Below are 16,686 nucleotides of genomic sequence, written 5' to 3' on the forward strand. Positions count from 1 at the left end.
TAGAATGATTATTCTATACCATTTCACACTTTTTCCTAACCTTAACGAATCGTATTGTTTCTATAGGAAGTGCATCTGATCTGGTGCTCTTGTATAACCTTTAGAAGGTTTAGCATTGTTATTGCATGATAAAAATGAGTCAGTAGCTCGTTATGTGAACCCTTTCGAGGGGGTCTTTCGTATTCGAAATTTCAGGGTTTCTTTTAGCATCAGAGAAAACTACTGCTAGAGGAGTTTGTCTGGGAGCATGCTGCATGATCATCGAGGGTTTTCACCGTGGGAGAATATGAATCTTGCCAATATCATGGGGGATCGGTGACGACCCGGATCACCCATCCTCTTTTTCGGATGGATAGAAAAAGAACATTCTAGTTGTATGCTCTCCGTGTAAAAACGATTCCAATAGGAGTTGGAATCTATTATACGACGACCCTACAAACAGAATTGGGCATATGTATATTTTCGTGATAATTTCAAATTGGGCCCGGGCCCAAACCCCACTCGGGGGTGGGTCACATTTGCAGCAACCTCCACGTGGTGTGACCTGGGGAGTTTATGTTTTTTGTCCTCTATTTATTCGAACGAGCAAACAAACATAAACTTGCAAATGGCTGCAACATTATAAATGAAATGTCATCTAGTCGATTGAATGTTTTTGTGACATCTAACGATTTGACTTTAATAGTTGATGCTCAATTTCCATCGCTTCTTAAAAGAAGGTAAAAAATTTTGCTTTTAATTATATATACAATCTGATTAAACAAAAATATTGATTATTTTATAATTACTTAAATTAAATTTATTTAATTTCTAACGTTTCCCTATTTCTTATAATTTTTAAGTATTGCAAAATATATATTCATTTGTATCTTTATTATTTTTGATTACATCGGACTACTATGTTCTTTTAGGACATAATTTTTTCCTTCGATTTCTTGGAAAAGAAATGAGGTTGGTTTTACTCCAGACAGTAATTAAAAGTCACAGTAAGCTCTAACTCCATACTTCGAAAATAATATAATTTAAATTATTTTGTTTATTTCTTCTATTGTATAATAATTGAATTCAAGTTTACGTATATATAACTACTTTCTTAATATTATGTACTATTAGCCCAGTCAACGCGGGCCATACCCGGAACTTTTCTTGTTTATGCTTCAAAATTTGATCTAAGGGTAAGTTGACGACGCTGAATCGAATGGTGCTAATTATAATAAAATCAGCAACCGGCATCTTGGGGAAAAAGGGTAAAAAAGGGTAAAATATAGCCTTATCTTAGAATCTAGGCATTTAATCGAAAAAAGTTTCAAACAAAAGTTGTAGAGAATTAAAATATACATAAAAAATGTTCTATGAGTTATCTTCGTATTTTCAAAAATAAGCGAATAAAATTGGATTGAAGATGGGAACAAAATTTTAAGAGTGGGAGAAGGCAAGCTTATCCCTCCGTCGCGTTTTACACGCGAGCGAGCTAGTATGCGTGCGAGCGTCCGTGTGCACTAATACACAAACGAAGGATCTTCGGCAATCTTCGGGACTCTCGGTCTTGAATGCAAGTGCGAGTGAGAGAACAAAAAAATAAAAAAAATAATTCCCCCGCGAAGAATCGAACGTTAATACCCAGCGCGAGAAGCGAAGACGTTACTACTTACGCTAACGCACCACTTGATAATTGCTCAATTTTTTTCGTACAATTCTTAAGACCTCGAAGATGCATCAGAATGCATTACTGTTTTCTTATAACATAATAAAAATGAATTAAAATTATGTATGAACAAAAAATAAATTCCACGTTTTTAGAATATCCTTTCATATATATCTTGAATTAATTTTATGTGTGGTTATAAAATTCTTCTTTTTCAAATATGTATTTAATTTGATAAACTAATAAATTTTTACGAGACAAAAAGTCAGTAATTTAAAATTTTATAAAATACATAATTTAATAGGAAAAATATTTAAATTTTAAATTTTGTCTTAAAGAGAATACGTATTCAATTTGATATACAAATAAATTTTTGTGAGGCAACGAATTTATATCAATTAATTATTCTAATTAATTTTATTGCGAGACACAAAATTAATTCATTATTTTTACTCTCAACTAAATAATAATAGTTTCTGTTAAAATGAATTATTTTTTTTTTACTCAAGGTTCATTATTTTTGACAATAAATAAAGAAACGGCGTGCCATAAGCATCAAGATTCGATTTAAAAGTGCCGCGCTTATACGCCGATATATATAGATATATAGAACGCTCGACGCACGATGGCCAAAACGAAAAATTCTCGCTACCGAAAGAAAAAATAGAAGGAGAGAAATATCGGTTTTCTTTTTCACTCGCACTCGTATACAAAACGCTCGACGCTCGATGGCCAAGACGTAAAATTCTCGCTACCGAAAGAAAAAATATAAAAGAGAAATATCAGAAGGCTCAACAATCGATGGCCAAGGACAATAATACTCGTTATCGCATGATAAATAAAAAGAGAGAAATATTGGTTTGTTCTCTCACTCGCACTTGCATTCAAGACCGAGAGTCCCGAAGATTGCCGAAGATCCTTCGTTTGTGTATTAGTGCACACGGACGCTCGCACGCATACTAGCTCGCTCGCGTGTAAAACGCGACGGAGGGATAAGCTTGCCTTCTCCCACTCTTAAAATTTTGTTCCCATCTTCAATCCAATTTTATTCGCTTATTTTTGAAAATACGAAGATAACTCATAGAACATTTTTTATGTATATTTTAATTCTCTACAACTTTTGTTTGAAACTTTTTTCGATTAAATGCCTAGATTCTAAGATAAGGCTATATTTTACCCTTTTTTACCCTTTTTCCCCAAGATGCCGGTTGCTGATTTTATTATAATTAGCACCATTCGATTCAGCGTCGTCAACTTACCCTTAGATCAAATTTTGAAGCATAAACAAGAAAAGTTCCGGGTATGGCCCGCGTTGACTGGGCTATATTCTTGAAGACGTTCATATATGAAAATACAAATGAACGGTGTAAATACGCATTTATATATGCATGTGTATGTACATGTAATTATAAAGATAGGATTGAGTGAACGTACTCCTGTAAATTTAAACTTTTAATGTGAAAGTTAATCAACTAAGTCAATCTAGTTTAGCTTTAAACTAACGTCGTTTCAAATATTAAAGTTGTTATGTCTATGAAGTATTCTAAATAGAACTAGTACGTTAAGTAATCATATTCGAAAAATAAACGGTAATTTATAAAACCTGTTCGAATTGTTTTTTTACAGTTAAATTAAACCAAAATTTTAGTTTTTTTGCTTCCACCGTTTTTTTCTGAAATTTAAGGCTTTATTGTAAAAGAAATTGGTTATACATTTATTATTTAAAGTATTGTCCATCGCTGGCCATTACTTTCTCTCATTTTTCGGGCAGCGTACCAATCTCGCGTTGAAAAGACTGGTCATCTTTTATAAAGCGACCCACGTGTCGATCCAATTTTTTACTTCTTTATAAGACTGAAAGTGCTGGTCAGTCAGGCCTTGTGCCATTAATCGAAACAAGTGATAGTCAGAGGGAGCAACGTCTGAAGAATACGGCGGATGGTGTAGGACTTCCCATTTCAACGTTTCCAAGTATGTCTTGCAACATGGGGTCGAGTATTGTCATGTTGCAAAATTACTATATCGTGTCTCTCGTATTATGGCCGTTTGTCTTTCAATGCTTGGTTCAAACGCATTAATTGCTTTCGATAACGATTTGCTGTGATTGTTTCAGTCGGTTTTAACAGCTTATAATACACTATGCCAAGCTGGTCCCACCAAATACAGAGCATTACCTTTTTGTATTTGGGGTTATCGTAATGAATCCATTTTTCGGCCCCAGTCACAATGCGATGCAGAAATCCCTTTCGTCTTTGCCTTTCATGTAATTGTTCACAAGTAAACAAACGCCGTTAAACATCTCGGTTTCAATTCGTACGGCACCCAATTTCCTTGCATCTGAATCATTCCCATGCTTTGAGGCGTGTTGAAATTGCTTATCGAATCACTCCCAATGATCGTGCCAATTCTTTTGGACTTTGACACGAGTCTTCATTAAATAATGCCTCCAATTCTGCATCTTTGGAAACCTTCACTCTTCCACCGCTATGCCAGTCTTCGACATGAAAATCACCGTTCTTAAAGCGTTGAAACCACTCATTCTTTCACTTATAGTATTCTCATCATAAGTATTTGAGAGCATTCGATGAGTTTTAACAGCAGATTTCTTCATATTGAAGTAGAAAATTAAAACCTCCCTCAAATGACGAGAATTTGGTTCGTAAACTGACATTTTTATCGAGAATAAATTTATGTTGCAGACACAAATCAACTACTATTTCCATGAGCTTATATGACAGATGTCCAAGTTTATTATATGACGTTTATGATCTATTTATTTCGACCACTACTTACAGCTAAAGCCACCTATAAAAAACAGCGGAACCAAAGTTGCATACCTAATAAAGAAATAAATTATAAGTTTCCGCAAATGATGATTACTCGGCTCAAAACTCAGCGCAGAAAAGTTGGCATACAACCACTAGAACTAAGAAAAATGAAGATATACATTTAATTGCTAGCTATTTGCTAATTCGAAATCCATACGTTTTAAAATTTTTTATTAATTATTTAATTAGTTATTGATAATTAAATATTGGAAAATTTTTTTGTGTTATTTCTCAGTAAAACAACGTAGTTGGCCACAGCAAAAAAAATAAATAAGTGCACTAATTTGCTAATAAAATGTTTATTTAAAATACAAAACTTTTAACTTTATTAATTAATTATTTAATTAGTTATTAATTAAAAATCAAAAAACGTCATGAAGAGGTTACAAAAAAATAAATAAGCAAAAAAAAAAATAAGTGCACTAAACCACAGCAAAAAAATAAATAAGTGCACTAATTTGCTAATAAAATGTTTATTTAAAATACAAAACTTTTAACTTTATTAATTAATTATTTAATTAGTTATTAATTAAAAATCAAAAAACGTCATGAAGAGGTTATATGTTACGCGCATGCGCAACCACAAATTCAAGGTGCATGCGCGTTTTGAAAAAAATAAAAGTAAAGTTGGTAAACCTGCAGGGGATATATTTAAAGTTTTGATTAATACTTAAAGATATTTTAGATTACGAATTATATCATTCTACTCTTCCGCAATAAAACTGGTAAACATGGTCAGAAATTGTTCGCTGCAATAAATTCCTCAACTTACTCTAACATTTGACAGAACACACAAGCTTTACGCTAAATATACAGAAATGTCTCTTATAGGCCTTTGTTACTTCAAAATAACAGAACTGTATCATAAAAAAAAGTAACAAAATGATATTTGAATTGAATTTGTTTACAATTTATTTAGCGACAATTATTGCTTAGAACAAAATTTATACTAATCAGTTATCAATGATATACGTGTTTATTTAACCTTATAACATTTTTGAGACCATTATAAAAAGCAATCTATTATTAGTTAAGGTATGACAGCTTTTCTTAGTTATTTTTTAAGACAGAATTAAAAACTATATTATTGAAGTCATATAAGTATGTTTATTAAAAAGAAAGGAACACTTCTCTTAACCTATATGATGGGTATGTTCTGATATAGAAACGAAATAGAACACGGGCGCTCTCTTATTTTTATATCCCATTTGTATACATGGAGTTCGTGTTCCTTGTATAGTCTCCGTGGTTGTTCCTTTGGAAGTAAACTTTAAATATATCCCCTGCAGGTTTACCAACACTACTTTTATTTTTTTCAAAGTGCGCATGCACCTTGAATTTATGGTTGCGCATGCGCGTAACATAACCTCTTCATGACGTTTTTTGATTTTTAATTATTAACTAATTAAATAATTAATTAATAAAGTTAAAAGTTATGTATTTTAAATAAACATTTTGTTAGCACTTTAGCGCACTTATTTATTTTTTATGCTGTGGCCAACAATGTTGCTTTACTGAGAAAAAAATGTTCAAATATTTAATTATCAATAACTAATTAAATAATGAATAAAAAATTTTAAAACATATGGATTTCGAATTAGCAAATAGCTAGCAATTAAATGTATATCTTCATTTTTCTTAGTTCTGGTGGTCTTATGCCAACTTTTTTGCACTTAATAACTCAACATTTCCGCACGAAAAAAATATATGATGCTGATACAAAATCGCTAATATTTTGTGCAGTCTTTTGTCAAACTGTGGAAACTTAAATGTACTTCTAATAGAATTTCAAATATTATTTATATATACCCACTGTTGTCATTACCTTTGATTTTTATACAATAAATACTTAAAAATAACTCTAGCAAAGGCAGCTGATGTCGATAGTAGTATTCGTATTGTAGCGGAAGGAACCAGGAACTTGAATTCTATTGGTTCAAATACTGATCGCCACTACTATTTTTATGTAACATTTATTTATTCATAAACTATTACAAAACAAGAACAGATAACAAAAATGCGTTGTTGATCGAGCACGTGTAACTTCTTAATTCATTTCTTTATTATTAATAACGGAAGAAGAATGTCTTTGTAACTATGGAAACATTAACGTTCCCATAGAAACGTTGTTAGCCGTGATAGAGTGCTAGCGCTAAAGTAGCTTGGACAAAGAATCAGCGGTGAGTATGGCAGCGCCAGTCGTCGCATAGGATAAGGTAGAAATCTGCTTATCGATAGCAGGCCGCCACAGTATTCGAAGTAAAGCAATTTAGTTTATCAAATTTTTGGTTTGTTAAATTCATTATTATTGATAATTTTAGAAAACAACTCAAATTAAAGTAAGAAAATAATTTCTTTTTATTATTGAAAACTTATATTGCATTCACGTTTGTGTTAGATATTTATAGTAATTTATTTTAGGTTAAGTTATATTTAGAAGTTATTGTTTATTATTATACTTAAGAACAAATATATATATATTTTGCTAACTATAATAAATGAAATATGTAAATTTGTTAGAACTTATGTTTATATCAATTTTATGATTCTAATTATATTCAAGTTATTGTGTATGTCTAATACTTAATGTAATATGATGAACTTGATTAAATATGAATTTTATTATAGTTTTTTTTTAAATTGCGGAAGATAATAATTGGTTTAATCTGTGATATTTTTTAGCTTTACAAAAAAAAATGGCTAGTACATCCAGTGATCAAAGTATTATCGCTCAGAAGACTTGGGAAATGTCAAATAAAGTTGAAACAATCAGTGCTAGTGATGAAATTTACAAATTTGATAAACAACGAAACCAAGAAATATTGTGTATTAAGCCATGGGAAAAAGAGTACGTCTAATATAAATATATAATCATTTCCATAAGCATAATATTATTTTTTAGAAATTGATTATAAGTAGAAATCCTATTTTATTTTTCTAATGCATTGGATTTTTTCAATATAGTCCTCATTTTTTCAAAGATATTAAAATCTCAGCATTAGCATTGTTAAAAATGTTAATGCACGCACGTTCTGGTAAGAAGAACGAGGTAATGGGTATTCTGATTGGAAAAGTAATAACAAATGTAATGATTGTTATGGACTCTTTTGCATTACCAGTTGAAGGGACAGAAACAAGGGTTAATGCGCAATCTCAAGCATATGAATATATGTCTATATATATGGATTCTATAAAACTGGTGAAATTAAAAAAACATAATTTCTTTTCTTGCATAATGTCATAGTATTTTGTTTAATTTAATAAAATATCCATTTAGGTTGGCAGATTAGAGAACGTTATCGGCTGGTATCATAGTCATCCAGGTTATGGGTGTTGGTTGTCTGGTATTGATGTGGCTACACAACTTCTTAATCAAAATTTTCAAGATCCATTTGTCGCTATTGTAATTGATCCTGTGCAAACTATTTCTGCGGGCAAAGTTTGCTTAGGAGCATTTAGAACTTACCCAAAAGTGCGTAGCAAAAGTTATATAAAATCATGATTCTAATACATCTTATATCAATATATTTATATCAAAATGACTATTTTTAATTTATAGAATTTTCACTCACCTAATAAGGAGCCATCAGAATATCAAACAATACCTTTAGAAAAAATCGAAGACTTTGGTGTACATTGTAATCAATATTATTCTTTAGAAATATCGTATTTTATATCATCATTAGATAGAAAATTGTTAGATTCCTTATGGAATAAATACTGGGTGAACGTTCTTAGCTCTTCTAGTCTTTTAACAAATACAGATTATACTACAGGACAAATATTGGATTTATCTAATAAATTAGAAGAAGCTGAAATTGCACTACAAAGAACAGATTTTAGTAGTCCAGTACAAAATCTTATAAAAGCAACACGTGATAGCTCTAAAACTACAATTGAAATTATACATGGTTTAATGACACAAATGATTAAAGAAAAATTATTTAATCAAGTTGGAACGAATAAGACAGATTCTGGTTAAATTACTTATTCATTCATAATAAGTTAATTTCAAGTGAAAAGCCAAAAAAATGCATTTGTAATACAACCAATGTAATTTATACCGTTGTTCTATTTTAAGTGGTAGTTTTTAAAATTTTGTTAAGATATAAATGCATATTTAAGGACGTATATACTTAAAAAACCTGGTGGATCGAAAATTCATAATATTTTCACATTTTTATTAGCTCGAAAGTATGTACATAGTGTGAACTTTTACTCAAGCTTTATATATCACCGTAATGGCCATTTGATCCGAACCTCTGGATTTTCCAAAACCAAATAAACTAAAATTACTCAACACATCTTCTCTTTGTTAAAAATAGGTTCTGTATATAATATAAAAAGGATGTTATCCTGATTATTTATCCGGCAATAGTTATTAAATTTTTTAATCAAACGAATCTAATGAACTATTTATTATATTCTTGATCAAATAAAACTTTATGGCTGAGAAATTATTAAACTTCAGTCTCCTAACATCAAGAAGAACTCACGGAAATTCTATTTATTCAATATTAAAATAATTTACTTGTTTTGATGACGATGACACAAATATTAATATAACTTCATTTGAATTAATTCAATTTATTGATTTACAATATTTATAATATATTACCCTAAAAATAGTATAAGAAGCAATAATGAGAATCGTTCTACAAATTACGCGTATGCCGTAAAATAATTATTATCGATATCAGTATTATTGTATTTGTATTTTTCATTACTATAATTATTATTGTTATAAATAAATTTTCGGTCATAAAAAAAATATTAGAACGAAATTTATTAATTAGTTACATATAACTATTATACTATTTTCATATTTATTAAATTTTATATTGCCAAAAATACGAGTTATTTAATTTCTTTTTTTATTCAAATAATGTTTTTTTTTCATTTTTATTATTGAATTTGTACTGACATTTATTAGAATATACTACAATTATCAGTAATAATGAAGGAATCTTGCTGCATTTATGTGCAGTAATTTTGTTATACAATAAAACATTAAATTATTGTAATAGTTACGCACTTTCGTTAATTACATCGTTACTTTGTGGTGCGATTTGATTCTTTAATATTATAATTGCTGTAAAGCGCATTTGTGCTTTTGTACTTCACAAGTGAAAAATTAATATTTGGAATGTAGAAATATCGCATGTGCTCTTCTATGAGAACGCTACAGTTTTCATTTTTATTATATTCATATGAAATATACATAATATACTTTTAGTAGGTCACTTAAACATCACTGTTTGCAAAAATATTAAAATTTTTGGAATAAAATAATTTTATGAATTATTTTGTATAAGATGCTATTTTATCTGAGAAAAAAAAGAAAAGTAATATTCTTCTCTTACGACGAAATGCAATTCATATTAATTTTTAATGAACCTATGCATTTATAAATATATTTTTATGCTGATTATTCAATTTTCATTTAAGTAACAATTGATAACCTACGCGTTTAAAAAATTTTTTTTTTGTAGACACTTTCATTTGAAAACAGTAAATAGGAAATTAAAAAATTATTAAGATTCAATACTAATAATATTTGGAAGATTCAAAAAAGATTGTTTGTGTGAATGTAATTTTGGTAATGTAGCAAGTATTACAGAAGCAATCTTTGTAATAACAATTTTTTGCAATCTATTGTGTATTTAATACATAAATGCAGACAAGCTTATACTCATGAAAACGAATATTTATTGCTTTAAAATTCGAAAAATAAAATTAGTTTTAAGTTGACATAGTTTACAAAATAGCTGCAGTATATTTATTAATAACATCTATTATTTTTGATCAAATGTTAAAAACTGTTAATATTAAATAAATTAGTAAAACACAGAACTATACACGATGACCCGTGCAGGAAAATCTAATAACATTATTTAATGTAAATTCCTACTGCTATTTTATCGTACACATGTATAAAAATTCATTGTATGTTCAGTGTGTAAACACGAATTTTATGTAACGGAAACACAATAAAAAATGAGTAATAATGAGATAAGTTTTACTTACAATTACTCAAAATTTCACGTATACATACATGTGACATAATTTTAAATCGTAAAGAAAATAATTCAATTGAATTTGATAAGATTATCAATAATTTGTAATCACGACACAGAGCGCATGGATTTATATATACGTATAGAAATTATGTAAGTAATAGTATTATACACTTTTTAAAGATCAAATTTTCAATTGTATTATGATCATCTCTAAAGTTTTAATTTAACTATTTTGGTAGCACCCACGACAATACTATTTTGCAAAATCGGTCATCTTCTATATATCATTAATCAAATACATTTTGTAGGTTAATTATTTAATGATATTATAATAGCAAGTTGTATACACTAGCAATTATTAAATTGCTGAATTTCACAGTAATAGAAGATTCCCTTTCCTTCTATTTTATTATTTATCTATATATATATTATTTCCAAAATGTTTTAATGCATATACAGAAAATATAATTATGTGTCAATTATATGTATATGAGTATATGCTGAGTGATTATTAAATCAATGCCATCTGATGTTTCAGTTGCTCATAAATGCATGGTTCTCAATTCATTATCCTAGTAATGATTGCGTGTAGTAAAAAATCAATATTTATATGAATTGAGAATTATGCACAGCTGTTTTAGTTAGATATAACAATGTGCCACTACTTTTATATGTTCAGCAAGATGTCGTTCTGATTCATTGTCATGTTTCAAATACATGTGAATACTTCTGAAAAACTATTTCATTTTGTTTATATTTTAAGATTAATGGAAAGGAAACCTTTCTCTACTGATGTAAAATCCATTGGTGCATTATCAATAACTATGGCTGTACATTATACATATGAAATTACTTTGTAATGCAAATTTTTTAGAAACGTATAAAATCCGAATGATACAAAAAGTAGTTGATCATATGAGTTTAGAATGAATAACAGTCATATAAAATGCATATCTATAAATATCTCAACCAGAAGTGACCACTTAAAAATTTTTTAAATTTTTTCTATACTATTGTTTTTCCAATTACTTGCATTTAAAAATATTTGTAATCATTATTCACTATAATTTCTCTGGATAGCAGTTCATACGTTTAATATAATATACTGTATTAATAATATTTACATAAATTTAACCAATATTGTACATTAGAGATGTACTAAGTTTTATTTAAAGGAGAAATAATGCTGCTCATTGTTGCCCCCATTCGAATATGCTTACTTCTTAATCATTTTTAAATATCATAATTCGCAACTTATATTAAACTGTAATATAGTAATTATTATAATATAACAATAGCAAACAAACTTAGAAAAGTGCTGATATAGTGAAAGTAAGAATTCATTTATGGTAGAAACACAACAGAATGAATGGGGATTAGGGCAATAGGCCCTATGTACTAATTTTGAACATCTCTATTATACATGGATTACACGACAAATTATTAATTTAATAAGCATTTGTATGCTGTACATTGAAAAACTTCTTATTTTAGAAGTAATTACACAAAAATGTATCATGAAATTCGAGCTAGAAAAATAGAATTGACAATCAGAATGTTAACAATTTTGTAAACTGAAAAGACTAGTTGCACAAGTGAAGTGTATACATTAGCCATTTCATCAATTAATTCATACGTACAAAATTCTTTTTATTTTTATTTTATAAATAATAAACGTTATTAATTAAAAAACTAACTCTGTTAAGATATTTTTGAAAGTCAATATTAGCTCTGTTATTATGCAAAAATGATTAAATATATTGATTATTTAATTTGAAATGTAAAATTTTTGAAACAAGAAACTTCTACAAGTTTAATATTTTCATTATTTAACTGCATTCTATATAGCTCTACTTTGTAATACAAATATAATTATTTAGAAAATTTTTGGAGTCATCTCTGTGATTTCAATAAAAATTCAAATCACAAAGAGAAACATAAAACGAAGCTATATCAACTCTAAAAACAGCATCACATTCATTCGTACAACGTTTTATGTCGCATATGACAGTAAAATATGAATTATTAAAATTTATCATATAATAAATAGCACACATTGCCTTAAATGTTATAAACTACATAATATGAATATATTTTCTCTTTCTTGAATATGTTTAAACTTGTGACATTGCACTTGCAGAAAACGATGTATATGTTAAGCTTAGGATTATAATTTACAAATTTTTTTTTTTTTAAGGTTTTTCACATTGCTTTGTGTTGAACTTTAGGCTACGTAAACATTATTGTACCGGAAGACCATCTTGTCATAAAATTGTAAGAATAGTAAAATATTTTAATGGGTATTTCTACGTAATTCCGCATTTCTAAAATCAGAAGAAATTTGATTGATTATATATATAAACACACATGTACACATACGCATACGCATACGGACACGACACAGCACGCACGCACGTATATACTATTATACTATTTTATACTATACTATATGTTATACTATATATATTCAATACAAATGAAAAATAAGCAATAATAGTATGAAAATATTTTTAAAAATATTTAGAGATGCAGAATTAACTATAGAAATTAAAAATATTAATAGATTATATTGATTTCACAAAAAATGTAGCTTTATTATTACTTCCAAAAACCTGCTAAAACATAATGGCACCGTTTACAGTTTAATTTTTTCGTGCTTGATATTAATTTAACTTGCTTATTTGGTTATTTCATTCAAATTTATTACAGAGAAAGTATATTGCATTGTAACTAAAATTTCAAAAACAGATTTTTCAACCCGTAATTCTCTAATTGTTACTAAACACTATTTTTATTGGAAAAAATATGAGGATGTAAATAATTGTGAAGTTTTTGAAATTAATTTTCAAAAAAAATTCATTAAGCAATATTGAAATCAAGTAAAATTAAGCGAATAATAGCAGTACATATTTACATAAATTAATATAATAATAGAATATTATTACTATTGTAATAATTTTTATTAACCTTTTAAATTTTGTTAAAACGATATAAAACTAATTTATTATTTATTTTAATTAATTAAAAACTATAAATAAAAATGTCCTGCAAATGTGTAAGAAATTAAAGTTTCATCAATTCAAACAATTTTTATATAAAGTAAAAGAATGATATAACTACGTTATATTATCATTAATGTTAATATTACCAATTTATAAAAGAACGTTCTATAGTAATATATAATTTGGAAGTAATTACAAAAATATACATCATTGTGTAATTAAATCAGTGTGTATGTAACATTGGAAAATTGTGTCTGTTTATATATTGTGATATTACACCAAATTTTGTGCAAATGTCAACATATTGAATGAATGAGTTTAATTAAGCAAAAAATATTATAGAATCACAGTAATACAGCCATTGTTACCTCGTATTATCCACAAAAATGCTTAGATATTAATTGTGTAAATATCTATTGACATAAATTATGCTTAATACATAAAACTTTAATAATTTTTTTGATATATTTGAAAAATGTAGAAATGACAAATATTATTATTTTCTATCTAAGCAGTTTTGTGATATCTCGGTAGGCAGAAATATGAATTTTTAAAGATACACAGAACATAGTAAAATATATAGAACATTTTACATTGAATCATGAATGTGTTGCTGTTTGCTTCATTATAAAATAAATATTAAATGATTCTATGAACATTGGACATAATGACTATGCAAATAAATATGTTTAATTTTAGGTCAATATTTTTACGTGGTAGATAATTGAATAGTTTAATATCAAAATTATAAGCAAATAAAAATGCTACAAATATATAGCTAGTAGTTTTTTGTAATATATAACATAAATTCGGTAAATTTGTTCATCAAATTTCTTCTTTAAGTATTTCATACTACTATTTTACAGAATTTATTATTGTACAATATTCTAGTGATTATGTGTTTTGTTGCCTGAAGTGCGCAGATAATTCTTCTTCTATGTTAAAGAACCATCTGCTTTCTATTATATACGTCTTGCATATTAAATAACATACAATGTATAAATGTCCAACTAGTTCACAAACAAATATCACAATATGGTTCTGTTCTAATGTTTTTTTTTAAACAGTAGAAGAATCATTCGCACAAAACAGAGCATGTAACGTTTGCATTTGTATTATTGTATCTTGTCAAAAATATATTGTTTAATTTTGTCTGCCCTATTGTTGGTTTTTTGTGCAGTATATAAGGAATATATAAAGATAGTAATTTATATGATGTTTTATAAAAAATGGCATATTACAAAGATTAAATGCTGCTGATAATTTGAAAAATGAATTAGTTGTGCATTGTATTTTTTCATTACACACACGCAAAAATAGATTATTCATGAAATGCCACTTATTTTGTCGCATACGCCTACTTTTAGCATATACAAAGCTTAAAAACCAAATCAGCATTAAATAGGTATTATATTGTCCAATTCAAAATTACTATGATAGATAAATATGGTAGACATTGCCATATAATTGGCAGATATTTTGTACCTGTGCATATAGAAAGTAACAAAAAAAAAGAAAGAGAAAAAAATTGCAGCTTTTTAGTATAAAAAGTATATACATACTTTTATATCTAAAAAATTATATTATTATATTAAGTAAGATATGAAATACACAAAAGTTATAAATTATCAGAATATTGTAAATCATATAATTTAACTGCACTTTATGTGATATTATTGATGATTCTTTATAATATTTTGATATATACAAGGCAAGAAAAATTAAAAATTATTGAGAAACCAACAAACGGGACAGCAGTATATAAATATTCAATTGTTTTGTTTTAGTACACAATATATCAGCTACTCATTTATTTTGTTATTTTCCTATTATCCTATTTTGTAGCTAAATTTGTTGTTTCCATAATATAATTTATGCTTTGATTAATTATATTTTATTCATATTATTGTTATAAGTAAAATAGTATATATTGTAATTATTTATTATATTCATAAATATATTTAGGAATAATTTTCCTAAAATTTTCAACTTTACGCGATCGTTATTTTCTTTACAAAATGCAAAATAAAATGATATACTTATATTTAATAATATATATATTTAAATATTTTTTAGATGAGTATGGTGCAATATATTAAACATAAAAATTTGATTTTTGAAAAAGAAAAAAATTGTTTCGATCACGGAAAGCTGACAACTAGCATTCTTTATAAGTACTCTATGAATAATTTGTCTGTTTTCTTCGTTATTTATTCTAAGTTAACAGTCATGCGTATATGTCACATGTATATGCAATTACATAACATTAATAATGCTAATATTGATTTTAAAAATCGATATATTTATATTATAAATATATGAATTTTAACTTTTCACATTTTGAAACTATTGTACTTATAAAGAATGCGCTAAGTAAACGCAATAAAAATGCATTATTACAGTGCTAAATGGATTAAATCGCAAATGGTATTTTGTAAATAATGTCATGGTATATACGGTCTAAAAAAAAACTAAACATTAGACATTATAGAAAAAATATTTGATTTCTTCTTCCTCTCTCATAATTTTTAAATATTATTTTTAGACCGTTTATACCATAAAAGAAAACTGTATTTATAATAACAATTGTAGTATCTGAATATTAATAATTTGCAATAAAAACGCACCTAATAAAACATTTATTTCTTTTTTTTGGCCTCATTTTTCAATACTAAACTATGAATGTAATTGAAGAAAAATAAACAATTCATTTAATTATGAAAGTTAAATAATTAAACAATTAAGTAAAATTGATTATAATACCTTTTTCAAAATTAATTTTGATTAATAATGGTATATAATAATAACAAAGTACTGATTTGCTTAGAAAATGTAATTAAAGTTAGATATGACTATAAAAAAATAAAAACCCGAGCTGGAAATAAAAAAGAAAAAAGAAGAAAAAAAGAAAAAAAATTATTTTAAATGTGCACTTTTTTGTATTGGTATTATACATTTAAAATTATTTTATAATAATTTTATAATCTTTAAATAATAATAGTCTTCAAAATTGTGATTATTATAACATTTTATGTCTATGAAGAAAAAATAGTATGTCATCCTATCTATTCTAGTCATTTATGTATCTTAGGCAAAATTTATTTTTCATCTTGAATGTATAGTTATTTTCCATGAAGATCAACAACTGCATTGTTAAAAATGAAATAGTTCATAGAGCCGGTAAGTAGACG

General features: G+C 27.0%; 1 protein-coding gene and 2 long non-coding RNA genes across 8 annotated transcripts; 2 read left to right on the plus strand and 1 right to left on the minus strand.

Annotated features, from left to right (window-relative positions):
* The first annotated feature begins 3,315 nt into the window (after positions 1–3,315).
* LOC122519349 lies at positions 3,316–4,764 on the plus strand. Its single transcript, XR_006304285.1, has 2 exons — positions 3,316–3,616; positions 4,345–4,764. It is a non-coding gene; the product is annotated as an uncharacterized LOC122519349 (long non-coding RNA).
* Positions 3,411–6,348, minus strand: LOC122519352. Its single transcript, XR_006304288.1, has 2 exons — positions 6,299–6,348; positions 3,411–4,482 (listed from the first exon to the last, which is right to left on the minus strand). It is a non-coding gene; the product is annotated as an uncharacterized LOC122519352 (long non-coding RNA).
* A 22-nt stretch (positions 6,349–6,370) lies between these two features.
* Positions 6,371–8,775, plus strand: LOC122519318 (COP9 signalosome complex subunit 5-like). 6 transcript variants are annotated; one of them, XM_043638719.1, is made up of 5 exons: positions 6,371–6,653; positions 7,156–7,321; positions 7,438–7,672; positions 7,751–7,945; positions 8,033–8,775. In XM_043638719.1, the coding sequence occupies exons 2-5, from the start codon at positions 7,170–7,172 to the stop codon at positions 8,453–8,455; spliced, it is 1,005 nt and encodes a 334-aa protein (XP_043494654.1). In that variant the 5' UTR covers positions 6,371–6,653; positions 7,156–7,169; the 3' UTR covers positions 8,456–8,775. The 6 variants fall into 6 exon arrangements, with proteins under 6 accessions (XP_043494654.1, XP_043494648.1, XP_043494642.1 ...); XM_043638713.1 differs by lacking the exon at positions 6,371–6,653 and adding an exon at positions 6,660–6,732; XM_043638707.1 differs by lacking the exon at positions 6,371–6,653 and adding an exon at positions 6,674–6,761.
* The last annotated feature ends 7,911 nt before the right edge of the window (positions 8,776–16,686 follow it).

This window comes from Polistes fuscatus, unplaced genomic scaffold, assembly GCF_010416935.1.
Source record: "Polistes fuscatus isolate 324 unplaced genomic scaffold, CU_Pfus_HIC Scaffold1, whole genome shotgun sequence".
In the NCBI taxonomy this organism is placed as follows: domain Eukaryota; kingdom Metazoa; phylum Arthropoda; class Insecta; order Hymenoptera; family Vespidae; genus Polistes; species Polistes fuscatus.